Genomic DNA, 19,012 nt, shown 5'->3' on the forward strand with positions numbered 1-19,012 from the left:
TGCAGACCCAGCATGAATCTTGTGTTGCTGTGGCTGTGGCATAGGCTGGCAGCTGTAGCTCCGATGCAACCCTTGGCCTGGGAACTTCCATATACTGTGGATGCAGCCCTTAAAAAAAAAAAAAAAAGGTAACATAAGGAACTCCTGCATTTAAAAAATGTGGTGGGCTCCAGTCCATTGCAGTTATTTTTCTTTTTGATGCCGAGATGTTCCCATCTTTAGTCACCAGGGATTTTCTAAGTTGTCTCCTGGGTCCTTTCAAGTGCTCAGTGATCACTGATAGCTGCCTTGCTTTCTGAAAAAACATTTTGAACTCATTTAATTTACATATTTCTTGCCCTTGCCTGTGGCATGGGAAATCCTGGGCCAGGAATCAAACCTGCACTACAGCAGCAACCCGAGCCACTGACAACGTTGGATCCCTAACCTGCTAGGCCACCAAGGTACTCCTCATACTCATTTTATTTTTTTAAATTAAAAAAAAAATTTTTTTATTTTCCCACTGTACAGCAAGGGGATCAAGTTATCCTTACATGTATACATTACAATTACATTTTTCCCCCCACCCTTTGTTCTGTTGCAACATGAGTATCTAGACATAGTTCTCAATGCTACTCAGCAGGATCTCCTTGTAAATCTATTCTAAGTTGTATCTGATAAGCCCAAGCTCCTGATCCCTCCCACTCCCTCCCTCTCTCATCCCGGCAGCCACAAGTCTATTTTCCAAGTCCATGATTTTCTTTTCTGTGGAGATGTTCATTTGTGCTGGATATTAGATTCCAGTTATAAGTGATATCATATGGTATTTGTCTTTGTCTTTCTGACTCATTTCACTCAGTATCCTTATACTCATTTTAAATGCTTCCTGCCCCAGATTTGGGATCAGACATCAGACATCAAGGTGCTCTGGTTCCTTTCAAGAAAAAATGTTCAGAGATGTCCGAGAGGCTATTACTAAATTTGTCACTGTTTCCAGACCTTGTCAGTGAACACAGTTAAGAAATACATTCCTTCTGCAAATTCCCTGATGGCTCAGGGGTTAAGGATCCAAGCAGCTGTCACTGCTGTGGCGCAGGTTCCAGCCCCGGCCTGGGAATTTCTGCATACCATGCCTAAGAACTTAAGTTGGAAATTTTCAGCTCAGTGTTAGCCTGCAAATTATTATTATTATTATTTTTTGTCTTTTTAGCACTGCACCCTGTGGCATATAGAAGTTCCCAGCCTAAGGGCTGAATCAGAGCTGTAGCTGCCAACCTATGCCACAGTCACAGCAACGCCAGATCCAAACTGTGACTGCGACCTATGCCACAGTTCACAGCAATACCAGATCCTTACCCCACTGAGGAAGGCCAGGGATTGAAGCTACAACCTCATGGTTTCTTTTTTTTTTTTTTTTTTGTCTTTTTGCCATTTCTTGGGCCGTTTCCATGGCATATGGAGGTTCCCAGGCTAGGGGTCGAATCGGAGCTGTAGCCACTGGCCTATGCCAGAGCCACAGCAACTTGGGATCCGAGCCACGTCTGCGACCTCCACCACAGCTCATGGCAACGCCAGATCCTTAACCCACTGAGCAAGGCCAGGGATCGAACCCGAAACCTCATGGTTCCTAGTCGGATTCATTAACCACTGCGCCACGACGGGAACTCCTATTTTTGTTTTTAATGGCTGCACCTGGGCATGTGGACATTCCCAGGCCAAGGATTGAATCCGATCAGCAGCTGTGGTGTTGGTGACAGCTAGGAAAACATCATACATATCCTTTTAACCCACTTCCCAGGCCAAGGATCCAACCCACACCACCGCAGAGACAATGCCAGATCCTTAACTGCTGCACTAAAGCAGGAACTCCCCAGGAACAGTTTTCATGAGGGTGAAAACGGGTAATTCTAAGTATGGGCGAGTCATGGTACAAAAAAGCATAAAAGTCAGTCAGAAAACCACAAAAGAGCCCTGGACATGGAAAGACACGGAAGGAAGAGACGCGGAAGGAAGGGATCACTGTGAAGTAAAAGAAACAAAACAGAAAAGAAAGCTGGAAAGGCACCAATGATAAATTTGACCAGGGTCCTGGCCTTCCATGATGCTCTGGGTGACCAAAAAAAAAAAGGCGGAGGGGTGCTCAAGACCTGCTGTTAATGCAACAAAAAGAATTTGCCCTCACAGCTTTGCAGTTAAAAGTTCACAGAAGAATTCAGGCATTTTAAAAAAGTTATTTTTTAACTATAATTTTTTTCTTTTTATGGCCTCACTCACCAAATATGGAAGTTTCCAGGCCAGGGAATGAATCTCAGCCCCAGCTGTCACCTAAGTTGCAGCTGTGGGAATGCCAGATATCATAACCCTCTGTGCCAGGCTGGGAGTTGAACCTGCACCTCTGCAGCAGCTTGAGCCACTGTAGTCAGATTCTTGGGGGGGTTTTTGTTTGTCTTTTTTAGGGTTGAACCTGAAGCATATGGAGGTTCCCACGTTAGGGGTCCAATCAGAGAGGTAGCCACCAGCTTACGCTAGAGCCACAGCAACTCGGGATCCGAGCCACATCTGTGACCTACACCACAGCTCATGACAATGACGGATCCTTAACCCACTAAGCAAGGCCAGGGATCAAACCCATGTCCTCATGGATACTACTCAGGTTCATTAACCACTGAGTCACTATGGGAACTCCTGTAATCAGATTCTTAATCCACTGTACCACAGCAGGAAAACCTCAAGCACTTTAAAAAATCTATTTGTTAGTGAACAAATAATCTGTACCTTTGGAGTTCCAAATTCCAGCTTGGGTGTCTTTATATCTTCACAGTTTGAAGCAATAAAGGGAGGCAAAAGAGGTAAGAATAAAACATGATTATAGCACTGGGCTTCCCAAAGCTGGTGAGAAACATAATTCCTCAATTTTTTTCTCTCGCTGTTAAAAAAAACTTTGAAACAATCTAAAAGATATTACTGTAGACTTCTCAAAGACATGTTTATATCCACGTAAAGATTTAAAAACTAGCGCTTTTATTGATGCATAATTCCTTATAAAAAATTCATCCTTTTAAAGGATACAATTCAGTAGTTTTTATTACATACACAAAGTTATGTACTGATCACTACTATGTAATTCCAGAAGATTATCATCATTCCAGAAAGAAACTCTGAATCCATCAGCAGTCATTCCCTATGTCTTCCTGCCTCCAACCCTCAGAAATCACTAATTTATTTCCTGTCTCTATTGATTTACATATTCTGGACATTTTACATAAATCAAATCACACAGCCTTTCACAGCTGACTTCTTTTACTTAGCATGTTTTCAAGGTCTGTCCATGTTGTAGCATTTATTAGTACTTGATTTTTTTTTTTTTACTGACATATTTGATCTCATTGCATAGATATTTCAAATTTTGTTTATACATTAGTCAGTTAGTGGACATTTAGGTGGTTTTTACTTTTTGGCTATTATGATTAATACTGATATGAACATCTGTGTGCAATGCGTGCAAGTTTTTGAGTGAAATCTATTTTCATTTCTTTGGGGCATAGACTAAAAGGGGAAATTACTGGGTCATATGGGTTACTTATTTGAGAAACTTCAAGACTTTCCAAGGGATGTTTTTACTGCTTTTATGTAGGAGTGGATTTTCAGAAGTCCTAACTCTGATAAACCATATGTTAGAACCTCTATTTGTATCAGGATATGTGGTTGCCTGCAATCTGATTTCTTCTTCTTCTTCTTTTTTTTTTTTTTTTTTTTTTTGCTTTTTAGCGTCACACCCATGCCATATGGAGGTTCCCAGGCTAGGGGTCCAATCGGAGCTGTAGCCGCCTGCCTACACCACAGCAACACAGAAGCCATGTCTGTGATCTACACCACAGCTCACAACAACGCCAGATCCTTAACCCATTGAGAGAAGCCAGGAACAAAGTTAACCAGCAGTAACCTCTACTATCTAAATAGGAAATGGAAAAAGAATAATTATTTCCTTAGGTACTGTCTTTTCCCATCCCTCTTAATTAGAACAGAGGCAATTCAGCAGAACAGAACAGAGCAGTTTAGGAGTTCCCGTCATGGCTCAGTGGTTAATGAATCTGGCTAGGAACCATGAGGTTGTGGGTTCAATCCCTGGCCTCACTCAGTGGGTTAAGGATCAGCATTGCTGTGAGCTATGGTATAGGTCACAGATGCGTCTCGGATTTGGCGTTGCTGTGGCTGTGGCATAGGCAATATACAAGTCACCTCTCAGCTCAGTTTAGGTAATAATGATAAAGCAAAAATGCTACCATGTATACCTACATACTGTCAGTCACATACATGTGTGTTTGGAGATACTCAACAAATCATGAGTGAGTACCTACTATGTGGCAGGCATTATTTTAGACAATATAAAAAATTGTATCGAGCCAGAAATCTATGCAAGTCAAAACTACATTCTACTGAAAAGAGGAAAAAAGTTATACATATACATTTAGATAGTAAATGCCAGCTAGAAAAAAAAAAACACAACGGGGACATGAAGGGTTTGTGTGCTTGGAACATGGTATGAGAAATTTTAGGGCAGTAGAAGTTCTCTTTAGAATGCTACTTTTGAAGGAAGCAAGGAAGCTTCTATGTAGGTATCTGGTGGAAGGGTATTCAAAGCAGAAACAACCATAAGTACAAAGGCTCTAAAGTGGTTCTAGAGACACAAAGAGGAGGCGAGCATGGCTGGAATACAGTGTAAAATGAAAAGAGAAGTAAGATTTGAGGTCATAGAGAGGTACCTGGGGGTGGAGGTAGAAAAGAGGGACTTGAAGGCATGAGGGGTTTACCTAGATATGAAAATATCTCCCCAATTTTTCTTACTACTACTTCATACTGAATGCTAGTAATATTTTATTTTATATATTTGTTTTGCTTTTTAGGGCTGTATCCGAGGCATATGGAGGTTCCCAGGCTAGGGGTCTAATCGGAGTTACAGCTGCTGGCCTACGCCACAGCCACAGAATGCTAGTAATTTTTACCTCCCTAAGTTGTACGTGCTTATTAAAACATAAATACGCAATATTATATATATTAGAAATAACAGACCATTGCAAAAAAATCACAAACTATATATATATGAAATATTTGATGTGCTTTGCAGTTACGAAAAATTAAAGCATACAAAAATTTCAGTATCATTAAGACTTTTCAATAGAAGAGATAGAATATATTGTCTCAGACATCCAAGCCAGAAATTTTCCATCCCTCTGGCAGATCACAATTAAAAACAAATGAAAAAGCCAAAAGAAAAACAGCCCTTTAATCCTCTGGCTACCCTTGCAGCCTGTCCCTGGCTGACCAGTTCTTCGTCCCCAGGGCCCTAGCAGGAAGTCAAGATGATGCCTCACTGCTGTCCCTAAGGCTGTGTACTGGCAAATGGCTGGCTAATATTAAGAATAGAGGTTCTCAAGCTTTAGTGTACAACAGAATCATCCAGAGGACTCGTAACCCAGACTACTAGACACCACTTTCGGAGTTTCTGACTCAGTGAGTATAGGTGAAGCCTAAGAATTTGCATTTCCAATAGTTTCCCAAGAGGTGCTGATACTATTGGTCTAGGGACTCAGAGTTTATAAATCAGGGACCTAAGAGTTACTACTGCCAGTTGGAGGCTCTAGTGGGTCAGCCCAGATGAGGCTTGTTCAAGTACCAGCTTCTGCCCTGTTGTCCCCTTTTTCCCATAAGCCTTTCCATGATGGACAATACAGAATAGTGGGGATGCTTTTCTCTTTACTTTCCTTTTTTTTAGGGCCACACCTTTGGCATTTGGAAGTTCCCAGGCGAGGGCTCGAATCAGAGCTGCAACTGCCAGCCTAAGCCACAGCCACAGCCACAGGAACACAGGATCTGAGACAGGTCTGTGACCTACATCACAGCTCATGGCAACACCGGATCCTTAACCCACTGAACGAGGCCAGGGACTAAACCCCCATCCTCACGGATACTAGTTAGGTTCGTGACCACTAAGCCACAATGGGAACTCCGAGGATGCTTTTCTTCCTCTTTATCTTTCAAGACTCTCCTGGAGGAATTCTTGTTGTGGCTCAGTAGTAACAAACCCAACTAGTATTCATGAGGATGTGGGTTCAATCCCTGGCCTCGCTCAGTGGATTACAGGATCCAGCATTTGCTGTGAGCTTCAGTATAGATTGCAGATGTGGCTTGGATCTGGCATTGCTGTGGCTGTGGCACAGGCCAGCAGCTACAGCTTCAATTCAACCCCTAGCCTGGGAACTTCCAGGTGCCGCAGGTGTGTCCCTAGATGATCAAAAAACCCCACAAACTCTCCTGGAGATAACCATCAATGATGTTACCTGGACTATGACCAATCTTTGGGAACCAGGGATGATAAATGAAGGTTCAACAAATAATTGTGGAGAAAAAGGCTTTTACTTATTTATTTTTTTGGTCTTTTTAGGGACACACATGCGGCATATGGAAGTTCCCAGGCTAAGGGTCGAATTGGAGCCACAGCAACACTGGATCTGAGCCAAGTCTCACGGCAATGCTGCATCCTTAACCCACTGAGCAAGGCCAAGGATCGAACCCGCAACCTCATAGTTCCTAGTCGGATTCGTTTCTGCTGCACCACGACAGGAACTTTGAGAAAAAGGCTTTTAGAAGATTATCTAATTTAGTGCTTAACCTATGTGCAGATCAAGTGCCAGATTTATTCCAAGTATGTTGCTAGTTATGAAGATTGCTAATCATTTGCTTAAAAATAAAATGGCATTTGTCAAAATCCCTAAAACTGTACATCACAAAGAGATCTGATATATGCAAATTAAAAATGTCAACCAGGACCTTGGGGGAATTCCAGGATGGAACATGATAAATGTATCTAATTTTATTAGAAATGAATGACCTAACGTCATAACCTTCAAGATGAGAAAGATGGAGCTGACCTAAGTAATTTTGTAAAACACTGTTTTGACTGGAAATTTTAAGACTAAAGACAAAAAGGAGTTCTAGTCGTGGCTCAATGGAAATGAATCCAACTAGGAACCATGAGGTTGCAAGTTCGATCCCTGGCTTCACTCAGTGGGTTAAGGATCTGGCGTTGCTGTGAGCTGTGGTGTGGGTCGCAGATGTGACTCGGATCCCACATTGCTGTGGCTGTGGTGTGGGCCAGTGGCTACAGTTCTGATTAGACCCCTAGCCTGGGAACCTCCATATGCTGTGGGAGCAGCCCTAGAAAAGGCAAAAAGACAAAAAGACGGAAAAAAAAAGACTAAAGACGAAAAAAAAAAATTACACATAAACATTGTACTCTAGTTGGCAAATTTGTTTCTTACAGGAGTATGGGTTAACAATTCTGAAACTGTAAATTTATACCAGGATTGAACAAATAAGTAACTGAATGGTAGATAATGAGAACCAGGTTTCTCCCTAAGAAAGAAGTTCCAAAAGCAAGAGTGGAAGGCTAGAATGGATGTGGTGTGAGCTCAGAGTCAGAGACCTCAGTATGAACTCCTTCAGGTTTTTATATATATATACATACATATATGTGTGTGTGTGTGTACATAGAGTGATGATAGAGACATAATCATTAGTATGTGTGTACACATGGTTTTGTATACACACATGTATTTCCTAGCTCTATCCACTGGGAAGGCCTGGAATCAGTGACACATCAGTAGCAACAAGCACACTTAGTGCCCAGATATTGGTCTCTAAATAGCATTATTCAATAAAAGGAACCAGGGCTCCATGGGGGAAAATGGCTGATGCTAGGTTGGGGCAAAGAAAATACAAAAAATGAGTCTGGAATATATTGTAGTGCCAGAAAGCAAGGAAGTGTTCAAAAAACAAAAGTATGGGGACATGTAAAGGGACACAGGAACTGAATTGATAGAGCCGAAACTGGAATAATTTGAGCAACAAAATAAATAACATAGTAATAGATTATAATTTAAAATATAAAATATATGATCCATCAATTAAAAAATAATATAACAAACTATACAGTCTGCTCTGATATAAATAATAACTGGATGAATGAATAACTGGGGGAAAAAGGACAAATCTTCCTTATAGAAAAACCTCCAATATATGTAGATATGTAGATATCCTTTCCCTTTTGGATTCCTTTCCCCTTGAGTGTGGGTTTGAAGTTAAGTGACATCCTTTCAAAGAAGAGTATGGAAAAGGAAAAATAGTGACTTTACAAGGAGGAAATGATTTGGCCAAGGATAAGAACACCAGTAATAAATCATGTGGCTACTGTATACTCTAATACAGTGTGATGCGAAGGGCAATTTACCTCTGTACTATTTATTCTTCCCCCAAAATGCATAACCCTAGTTTTATGAAAAAGCATCACACAAAACCAAATTGAGAGATAGTCTATGAGAAACATGTGATCAATATTCCTCAAATCTGGAGTTCCCATCAAGGCTCAGTGGTTAACGAATCCAACTAGGAACCATGAGGTTTCAGATTCAATCCCTGGCCTTGCTAAGTGGGTTAAGGATCCAGGGTTGCTGTGAGCTATGGTGTAGGTTGCAGATGCGGGTTGGATCTGGCGTTGTTGTGGCTGTGGTGTAGGCCAGCAGCTACAGCTCCGATTAGACCCCTGGCCTAGGAACTTCCATATGCCGTTGGTGTGGCCCTAGAAAAGACAAAAAAAAAAAAAAAATCCTCAAAACTCTCAAGGTCATGAAAATCGAAGACTGAAACCATCACAGATCAGAAGAGACTAAGCAGACATGACAACTACAGTCAATGCAGTATCCTGGATGGGATCCTGGAACAGAAAATGGACATCAATAGAATAACTGAACCAAAGGAAGTCTCTCCTTTAGTTGGTAGCAAAGTACCAAAGTTAATTTCTTAGTGCTGACAAATGTGCTGTGGTTATAAAAGGTGGTAACATTAGAAATAACTGGGTGAGGGCGACACAGAACTCTGTACTATCTTTGCGACTTTTCTGTAAATTAAAATTATTCTAAAAAAACTTTCGAAAAACATGGGTATTAATTACATTTTGGTTTTTACTTTATACAGTTTATGAAAATTTTACATTTACTTGATATTTAATATTTTAAAAATTAGAGGACTTGACGTTGTGTCTATAAAAAGGTCACTGTCACTTGCACTCCACTGTACTTTTGGAATGGGATAGAAAAAGGCAAGAAATGGGGTATAGTAGTAAATGTGCCCCATTTAGGGTAGACCAAAGATGTGCAGGTGAAAGTCATCTAACTCTTTAATACAGTGTGATGCAAAAGGGCAATTTACCTCTGCACTATTTATTCTTCCCCCAAATGCATAACCCTAGTTTTATGAAAAAGCATCAAACGAAACCAAATTGAGAGATAGTCTATGAAACATGTGATCAATATTCCTCAAACTTGGAGTTCCTGTCAAGGTGCAGTGGAAACGAATCTGACTAGGAACCATGAGGTTGTGGGTTCAATCCTTGGCCTTGCTTAGTGGGTTAAGGATCTGGCGTTGCTGTGAGCTGTGGTGCAGGTTGCAGACGCAGCTCGGATCCCGCGTTGCTGTGGCTCCGTAGGCCGGCAGCAACAGCTCTGATTAGACCCCTAGCCTGGGAACATCTATATGCCACAGGTGCAGCCCTGAAAGGACAAAAGACCAAAAAAAAAAAAAAAGAAAGAAAGAAAATGTGCCCAGCTTTCAGATTTTACAGAGCATGCAGTCTCTGATCCCCCCTACTGAGTTACTTAATGACATGAAGTGTGAACTGTTCTACAGCTTAGCCACATGGAAAAGGCTTTATTTCATATCCCTTCATGGGTGAACAGTCATTATCGTATTATCTCACAATGAGCTACAGAGCTGAGCAGAGGGCAAGGCTATGAGACTCTTTGCCCAACCACCTTCTCCTCTTTCCCTAGTGTTCCAGAGGGCCAGGCGCCACCCTGATCCTGGCCAGGTGAAGCACCTTCTTTCTGGGGCAACAATGTTCCCTCTTCATTTTCCATGGAAAGATTTTTTGATCTAAATACTTAGGTGGTTCTTATGATAGCTCACAAACGCTCATTTAATCCTTAAGTCTGAGGAAGGAGCAACACTGTAGCTCAAGTGGGTTGTGCAAAGGAAGGAGGATAGCTTTAGGTACTAAGGGAGAGAACCTAACAGATGTGAAAGATACCAGGTAGGAAAAATGGGCAAGACACAGGGACATTATAAGCTTTTGTGGGATAGCTAGAATGCTAAACACCATTTGTAACATTGTGTCTATGGGGAAAAAATCTTAGAGTTCAAAAAATAGATTTATAAATAAACCTTTGGAATCTGGCCAGATTTTAAGGTGGGGAGGGAAAGATCTACGGAAAGAAAAATATCTATGTATCTGGGGGCCACTCCCTGGTGATCTTTTCTCTTGCTATCAACATCCCAGCCCTCTCCCAACAGTGGCTATTTGAAACTCTCTGCCTCGGCTGTTGACGTAAGTCAGTTTTGTGACAGAAACATATTCGCCACCTCTGTTTTCTAATCCATCCCTGCAGGCTCAGAAGAATACCAATCCTTCCTTCACTTTTAACTAGTGAACCATTCCATCTGCGACACTTCTTGCTGAGAGATGTACCCAAATTTTCACACCCTCTAGATCCTTCCTTTCCGTTGCCTTTTTTCTACCATTGTTTCCCGGATCTTAAAAAACCAAAAACAAAATATTTAAATTAGAAAAGCAACGTTTGCTCATTATAGAAATTTTGGAAACTTAAAAAAAAAAAAAGAATGAAGAAAAATAAAAGCATCCATAATCATACCATCTGGGATATGGTACAACTTGGTGTATTGCTTTCCAGACTTTTTCCTATGCTTATATACAACACATACATTTTTCATAATCAGGTCATACCATATCCTGCTTTTTTTTTTTTTTGTCTTTTTGCTTTTTCTAGGGCCGCTTCTGCAGCACATGGAGGTTCTGAGGCTAGGGGTCTAATCAGAGCTGCAGCCACTGGCCTACACCACAGCCACAGCAACTCGGGATCCAAGCCGAGTCTGCAACCTACACCACAGCTCACGGCAATGCCGGATCCTTAACCCACTGAGCAAGGTCAGGGACCGAACCCGCAACCTCATGGTTCCTAGTCGGATTCGTTAACCACCGAGCCACAACGGGAACTCCCATATCTTGCTTATATAACAAACATTTTTCCAAGACATTAATTAATAAATACTTTTGAGGCATTCCCATTGTGGTGGAGCAGTAACAAACCCAACTAGTATCCATGAGGATACGGGTTCAATACCTGGCCCTGCTCAGTCAGTTAAGAATCCAACATTGCCATGAGTAATGGTGTAGGTCACAGACGTGGCTCAGACTTGGCATTGTGGTGGCGTAGGCTGTCAGCTGCAGCTCTGATTCCACCCCTAGCCTGGGAACTTCTATATGCCCTAGGTTCAGCCATTAAAAAAAAAAAAAAAAAGATAACAAGCAAAAAATACTTTTGAAACTAAAAACAGAGTGGCCACATGATTCAGCATGCCCACTCCTAGGCATATACCCAGACAAAACTACAAAGGGAAAAGATACAATGTACTCCTATGTTCACAGCACCACTACTTACAATAGCCAAGACATGGAAAAAAACCTAAATGGCCATCAAAAGATGAATAGAAATAAAGAATGGGGACATACACACACACACACAACGGAATATTACTCAGCCATTAAGGAGTTCCCTACCTGGCTCAGGGGTAACAAACCCAACTAGTATCTATGAGGATGTGGGTTCGAACTCTGGCCTCACTCAGTGGGTTAAGGATCCGGCATTGCCGTGAGCTGTAGTGTAGGTCGCAGATGTGGCTCAGATCCCGTGGTGTAGTCCACAGCTACAGCTCCAATTCAACCCTTAGGCCTGGAACTTCCATATGCCACAAGTACAGCCCTAAAAAGATTGAAAAAAAAAACAAAAAAACAAAAAAGAAAGAATGAAATAATGCCATTTGCAGCAACACAGATGGGCCTAGAGATGATCATACTGAGCAAAGTCAGTTAGAAAGAGAAAAACAAACATATGATATCATTTACATGTAGAATCTAAAACATGACATAAATCAAGACATCTACAGAATAAAACAGACTTGCAGATATAGAGGACAGATTTGTGGTGGCCAAGGGGGAGGGGGTGGAGGGGAGGGAAGGATGGAGAGTTTGGGATTAGCAGAGGCAAATTTTATACAGGATGTATAAACAATGAGGTCCTATACTGTATGGCAGAGGGAACTATCTTCAATATCCTGTGATAAACCATAATGGAAAAGAACACGAAAAGGAACATATGTATGTACAACTGAGCCACTTGGCTATACAGCAGAGGTTAACACAACACTGTACATCAACTATACCTCAATAAAATTAAAAAAAAAAAACTCGACAGCTTCACAACATCCAATGGATATAACTTGAGTTCAATCATTCTCTAAGGTTGGATTTCTTTCCCCTTTCTCAATATTACAAATAATGTTTCAATGAACAGTTTTCTACATAAATCTTTAATGCCATTTGTGAGTTTTTTTTCTTTTCTTTTTTTTTAGGGCTATACTTGTGGCATATGGATGTTCCCAGGCAGGGGCTGAATCAGAGCTATAGCTGTTGGGCTTTGCCAGAGCTACAGCAACTCGGGATCCCAGTCACGATCTGTGACCTACACCACACCTCACAGCAATGCTGGATCCTTAACCCCCTGATCGAGGCCAAGGATTGAATCTGCGTCCTCATGGATGCTAGTCAGGTTTGTTTCTGGTGAGCCATGTTGGGAACTCCCTGTAATTATTTTCTTATATAGAATCCCATTAGTGAAGGGCTAGAGGATATGAAGTTATGGACATGAACTCTTCTAAGATTCTTCTCATATACAACAAACTGCTTTCCAGGAAGGCTGCATTGATTTATACTTCTACTGGAAGCTGATGAGAATTCCTGACCCATCACACCACAGTGGCACTGAGGGCCCACTATCTTGGACAACATTCACTTGTTCTCAGCAGCTCCTATAAATTAAATATTATCTCCTTCTTTTCATAGCCCAAGTGATTGAATTTACTACTTTGACCGCACCACTCGTACATTTACTACAATGCTGCTTCCCTCACTCATTTTACTAAAACTGCTGTAAATTAGTGATCTCTGTATAATCATATGAACATGTTTTAGAATCTGATCATTAGCGTATTTGACTCTCCTCTTCCCATCTTTATGGCCACTGGCTCTACTGATCTCATCCTCCTACAAGGACTCAGCCTTCCCCCGCCTTACATTATACCATCACATTCTCTCCTTTTATCTCTGACCTCTGTGATCTACCTTCTTTAATATCCTCTGCCACTTTCTATTGCTTACACTATGTCAGGCCTCCAGGGTTTCGTCTTTGCCTCTGTTCTGCACTGCTCTCAGGAAGGACTTCTCCCTTCTGTTTTCATAATCAGCTCCACACTGATGGCTCCCACATATTTCCCCAACTTGACCCCCTCATTTCTCTTCAGGTCTTTGACTGAGAGGTCCCATCCTCACCTGTAACTCAATGCCACTCCCTACTCAATAGTTACCATCCTCTCTGCCAAACCAATATCCCTTCACAACTTTCTTACTTCTGACAATGGGGCAACACTCCTTCAGTCCTCCATGCTCAAAAACTTCAATTTTTAAGTCCTTCCTTAAATCACTTTATGTCTCAAAGTCATACATACTAATAATTTCTTCAAAACACTTCCTAGATATATTCCTTTTTTTGGTCATTTTTGTCATCACCTTACACATAGATTACTGTAATATCTTCATAGGTAGCAGCCATTCATGTTGTATATAATGACCACGTCAATTTTCCAAAAATGTTTTAATGACTTCCGCTGAAGTTTTCCTTTTTGTCCAAATTCATCTGGTTTGAACCCTCAAAAGCCACACCTCATCTCCTATTACTTCCTGAAATCCAAGATAATTCTTTCTCCCTCCACATCCTCTCCAGACTCATTACTGCCACTACCTTTGCTCATGTCACTCTCCTATCCCTTCTGTTCCAGTGGAACCTTCAGTAGATAATCCTAACCTACACTATTTTTCCTTTCTCTGAATTTTTAAGCCCGTGGTATGCTGGCTCTTTGAAAGGGGTTTGTTGGTGGGGAAAATCCCTGATTTGTTGTATCTGCCAATAACCTTCATCATGGCAGACATCAAGCTACCTCTGTAACATGACTAACTGTGAAACTGGAAAGAAATATGCAGAGGCAATAGGAACCAGCTCTGGGACTCCAGAACAGCATTTAAAATCTGTTCTGCAATCTAAAACTTAATATATAACTGTCTTGTATATGCTCTCTGGGTATATTATAGACATCTGTTTGTTCACTGCAATAAACTCTAGTCCTAGGAAGAGTGGCAGTCCACTTATTCTAGAGCTTGCATAGTGAAGAGGGCATATAGTGTTTGCTTGATAAAAACCTTTTGGTAAGACCTGAAAGGAAAGATAAGCAGAGCCGAAGACTGGAGACATAAAATGGTAAAAATTAGCATTTACTCATTTAAGGCTAGTTAGCAAGAACAAACAAAAAGTACAATGAAGGAGCAGAATGCAGTGGAAATAAAATCAGAAGGTATTCCCACCTTTGTACTTGTGTAACCCTTAGCAAGTCAATTCCTTTTCTGAGCCTTAAGTGTTTTTTGGAGTTTTTTTTGTTTTTTGTTTTTGTCTTTTTAGGGCCGCCCCCATGGCACACAGAGGTTCCCAGGCTAGGGGTCCCATTGGAGCTGTAGCCACTAGTCTACACCAGAGCCAAAGCAACTCGGGATCCCAGTCGTGTCGGTGACCTACGCCACAGCTCACGGCAAGGCTGGACCCTTAACCCACTGAGGGAGGCGAGGGATGGAACCTGCATCCTCATGGATGCTAGTCGGGTTCATCTACCACTGAGCCACAATGGTAACTCCAGCCTTAAATTTCATCATCTGTAAAATTAGGGTACTATATAAATTCAAAGTTATCTCTTGATTCTAATGCTCCGAGATTAGAAACTGAAACTGACAAGGAGGCCACCTGTGGTTCACTGCATTGGTATAATAACAATAAATTCATTTTATTTATCTATTTCCTTTTGGCCACACCCATGGCATATAGAAGTTCCCAGGCCAGGGATCGAACCCAGGCCACAGCAGTGACTAAGCCAGATCCTCATCCTGCTGAGTCATCAGGGAACTCCCATTTTAAAAACTGCTGATAAATCAAAGGAGTTAGGGCAGTAAATCTTTTCTGAAGGTGTGAAGAAATGTTCCAGTAAGACCATTCCACTCCTTTGACCTAATAATTATTACACAGAAAGTAATAATTTTTATACAAATAATTATTATATTAAAAAGAATTATTCCAAAAAGTAACTAGTGCCTATCTATTATGTACTGGACACTGGTAAGTGCTGAAGATTTAGTAAAAACAAAACAGAGCTGGTCTTTACCCTCATGTAATCCACAGTAGCATCAGTCAGTAGACATTTAGTTCCAAATCATAATAAAAAGTATTTTTAGCTTAGCACAGATTGCTCTGAGGAATGGAGTTGCAAGCTATGAACCCTCTCTTCCCCGAACAGGCATCTAATCATAAAAATTTGAGTGAAATTTCAGAGGTTCACAGGACCTCTCATCTGTGAAGGGGTCCAAGAACCAAAAGTTAATACTGACCTATTTCTACAGCTGCATCTACAGAACAATAAACAAATTCAAGATCATAAAAGCCTATATCCTGTTTGCTAAAGGAGTAAAGATTTTCAACAGAAACAATAAAAATAAGGGTCCATCATTTAAAGGATTAGGCCTTGGCTTTTTGAAATTTCACTCACCTAAAGTATCCTCTTCCAAATTATTATTCTGGATAAGTGAGGCAGGCCTAGATTAAGTTTCTATCTGATCTACCATTCCTCTAGTAAAGCAGCCCAGTTAAATACTCTTCTTACTTGAAAACTATCTGCCTATGTGTGCTTCCATTTCACAAGTAAATCTGCATTTCATGACTCTTCCATTTCACATCAAAGAGACACCAATAGCCATAACAAATACATGTACACATATATCTAACCAAGCCGCCTGAACAAAGCTAAGAGCACAAGTTCCAAAATTTCCAGAATCTGAGGATACTGACACTCATCTCCTGGCTCTAATATTTTATGGCAAAGTGATCTGGGACAAGTCATCTAACCCTCAGACCTACGTTCATTCATTTGGAAAATGGAGAGGGGACAATAAGACTTAATCTAAGAGGGCAATTATGAGAAATCAATCAAGTAAAACCATGTATGCCCAAGTATTTAGCTACAAAATGGGGAAAAGTGGGTGAAAGAGCAGACTGCTTGCAGCTGCTCACAAAACATCAAACATTCACAGATCCTTTGAAAAGAGGTGCTCATACAACATTCTTAGTGCATCTGTCTAGATTAAAATAAATTGTTCTTAAATTGCTTGAGGAATTTTGTTTCGATTGAGTGCCCAACAGTAAAGTTCTTAAACATTAAAAGTTTGCAGAAAGGCTTTGGAATCTCTATAATGCATAAATATATTCTCAAGGCAAGAAGATGAACTACTTACAAACACTCAGTTCCAGGTCAAAGTCTCTTTTATATGGCTTTTTTATAGAGCAATGATTCTTTCTCTTACATTGCTGGAAAGGTTAACAGAATGCATACAAAAGATTTTAGGCAAATTAGTTCTTCGAAGCTGAACCAATCAATGAAATCAATCTCTTTTAGTGGAGAGGGTATTTGTTTTAAAGAAAGTAAATAATATTCAGTATGAGACATGTTTTCCAGTCCATACTCCACTGAAATGCAAAATAAGCCATGTAAAGGATAACTTTTTTTACATTACTTCAATTACATTTACAATGTACATTTACATGATCTCAGCCAAGTTTGGGGGCAATTCTTCCTTCAAAATTTGAATTAAACAACTGTTTAAGGAATTCCCTTTGTGTTTCAGTGGTTAACAAACCCAACTAGAATCCATGAGGTTGAGGGTTAAATCCCTGGCCTCGCTCAGTGGATTAAGGATCTGGCGTTGCTATGAGTTGTGGTGTAGGTCGAAGACGCGGCTCGGATCCTGCATTCCTATGGCTGTGGTGCAGGCCAGCAGGTGAAGCTCCAATTCGACCCCTAGCTTGGGACTCTCCATATGCAAAGGGTGTGGCCCTTAAAAAAGCAAAACAAAACAAAAAACTGTTTAAGTAATTTGGTACTAAGGAATCAATCACTTACACCTTATCAAAGTTCATAAAGGTAATCAATAGAATGATTTGCCCTGGTGCCCAGAAAAGAGACAAAAGGCAAACATTCTGATTTTTCAGCCCCTACTAGGCAAGAAGGTAAATTAAACTCTAACTCCAAATGGTCACTACACAAATGTCTACTAGGAAAACAAACCGCAGACCCTCTATTTACATAAAATGCAAGATTCATTTTCCTTCAAGAGAAAATGAATCTTTTTTTTTTTTTTAGAGCCGCACCTGAGGCATATGAAAGTTCCCCTGGCAAGGGGTCTAACCCGAGCTGCAACTGCAGGCCTACGCCAACACAACACCAGATCCGAGCTAAATCTGCAAGCTTGAGTCAATGCCAGATCCTTAACCCACTGAAGGAGGCCAGGGATCCCTCCTGCGTCCTCATGGATACTAGCCCGGATCTTAACCCACCGAGCCACAACGGGAACTCTTTTATTGTAGAATTATATAAAAATGTGGACACACACCTCATTTTAAGAAAACAATTGCAATTACTCTATGAGACCTTAAATCTCTTGCCTAATCAGATAACGAATGGGTAGGAAACCCTAGACTCCAAGTTTTCTCTGAGTGTAGGGATTAATTCTAGAGATGATGGGGGTGGGAGCAGGCGGGAGACTTAGGTAACCTACGGGACAGGAGAGGTTACGAAGCTGAACGGATCAGGCAATGGGGGGACGTTCTAGGGATGACAGGTGAGCTCAGAGGGGATGGGGGTGGGGAAATGATCCCTGAGCATAGGCTCTTTAACTAGGTGGGAGCTGGGTGGGTGGAGAGCCAGGTGGAAGGGTCACTCGGAGATAGCCCTCAGTGCTTTCTTACCAGTGGCTCGCTAGGCCCCAGCTGTCTCCCACTATTGCTACTCTGGGAGTAGGATTCCAAACTACTTGAGGGGAATGCGTAATAAAACAGAGCACCTAACAGGCCTGAGGAGGCTGAAAGATTCCTCCATGCAAAGCGATTGCCCACCCCCAGCAGGGCCCGCGTCTCACCAGCCGCCAGGCGCAGGCTGCGGAGGCTCCCCATGGCCGCCCACTCCGCCGACCAGCAGAGAGGCCCAGGCCGGCGGTGGTGCGGCTGCGCTCAGTGTGCTCAATGTCACCCAGCGCTGAGAAAGTAAGGCCTTGAGAGGCACCGGCGGGCGGGGCCTGCGGGATGAGGGGTAGTGCTTGGCGCGCGGGGTTGTGGGCGGGGCGTGCGTGACGCGCAGAGCGTGCAGATCGTGCATGGCGGTCAGACTGTGGTCTGCTGGCCCGCTGGGCCCCTCCCCGCTTGGCGCCTAATCCTGGACTTGTTCTTAAGAATATTCCTTTGGAGTTTATTGAGTGGTTTTGCAATGTTGCATCTAAGAAAGTACTCATTTAAAATAGAAACAAAGTAATGTGCTTATTGTAGGAATTTTGTGAACTGTAGATCCCAAAGTCACACTGCCTCGGTAATTCAGTAAGTCAATACATTTTTTTTCTTTTTTTCAGTTTTCAATGAATACGTATACGCCTGTATCAAAACTACATAACTGGGTTCCTAGTGACCAGTATTTTTCACCTCTTGCTGACTTGCTACCTGAGAAACTCACATGTATGCTTCCTATGTTGTTTTCTATTTGCCTTTTTTTTTTAAAGTAGAAGTAAACACTTCCATTATTTCCATACCTATTCACCTTATTCACCCTTTACCCCACACTGCCAGAAACATCTTTTCTTTACATTTCTTGGTCGGCCCAAATTCTGAAAAGCTCCTTTGCTCTAGGGACTGGATGTAAGGGTTAAGAAAAA

General features: G+C 41.5%; 1 protein-coding gene across 1 annotated transcript in view; it reads right to left on the reverse strand.

Moving 5' to 3' along the window:
- The window catches only part of FAM162A (family with sequence similarity 162 member A), a 36,071-nt gene extending 17,687 nt beyond the window's left edge, over positions 1–18,384 (reverse strand). The window contains exon 1 of the mRNA XM_047790904.1: positions 18,230–18,384. Within this exon, the coding sequence (XP_047646860.1) occupies positions 18,230–18,263 (34 nt within the window). The 5' untranslated portion in view covers positions 18,264–18,384. The remainder of the gene's footprint in view (positions 1–18,229) is intronic.
- Between the last annotated feature and the right edge of the window lie 628 nt (positions 18,385–19,012).

The sequence above is a fragment of the Phacochoerus africanus genome, chromosome 1, assembly GCF_016906955.1.
Source record: "Phacochoerus africanus isolate WHEZ1 chromosome 1, ROS_Pafr_v1, whole genome shotgun sequence".
Taxonomy (NCBI): domain Eukaryota; kingdom Metazoa; phylum Chordata; class Mammalia; order Artiodactyla; family Suidae; genus Phacochoerus; species Phacochoerus africanus.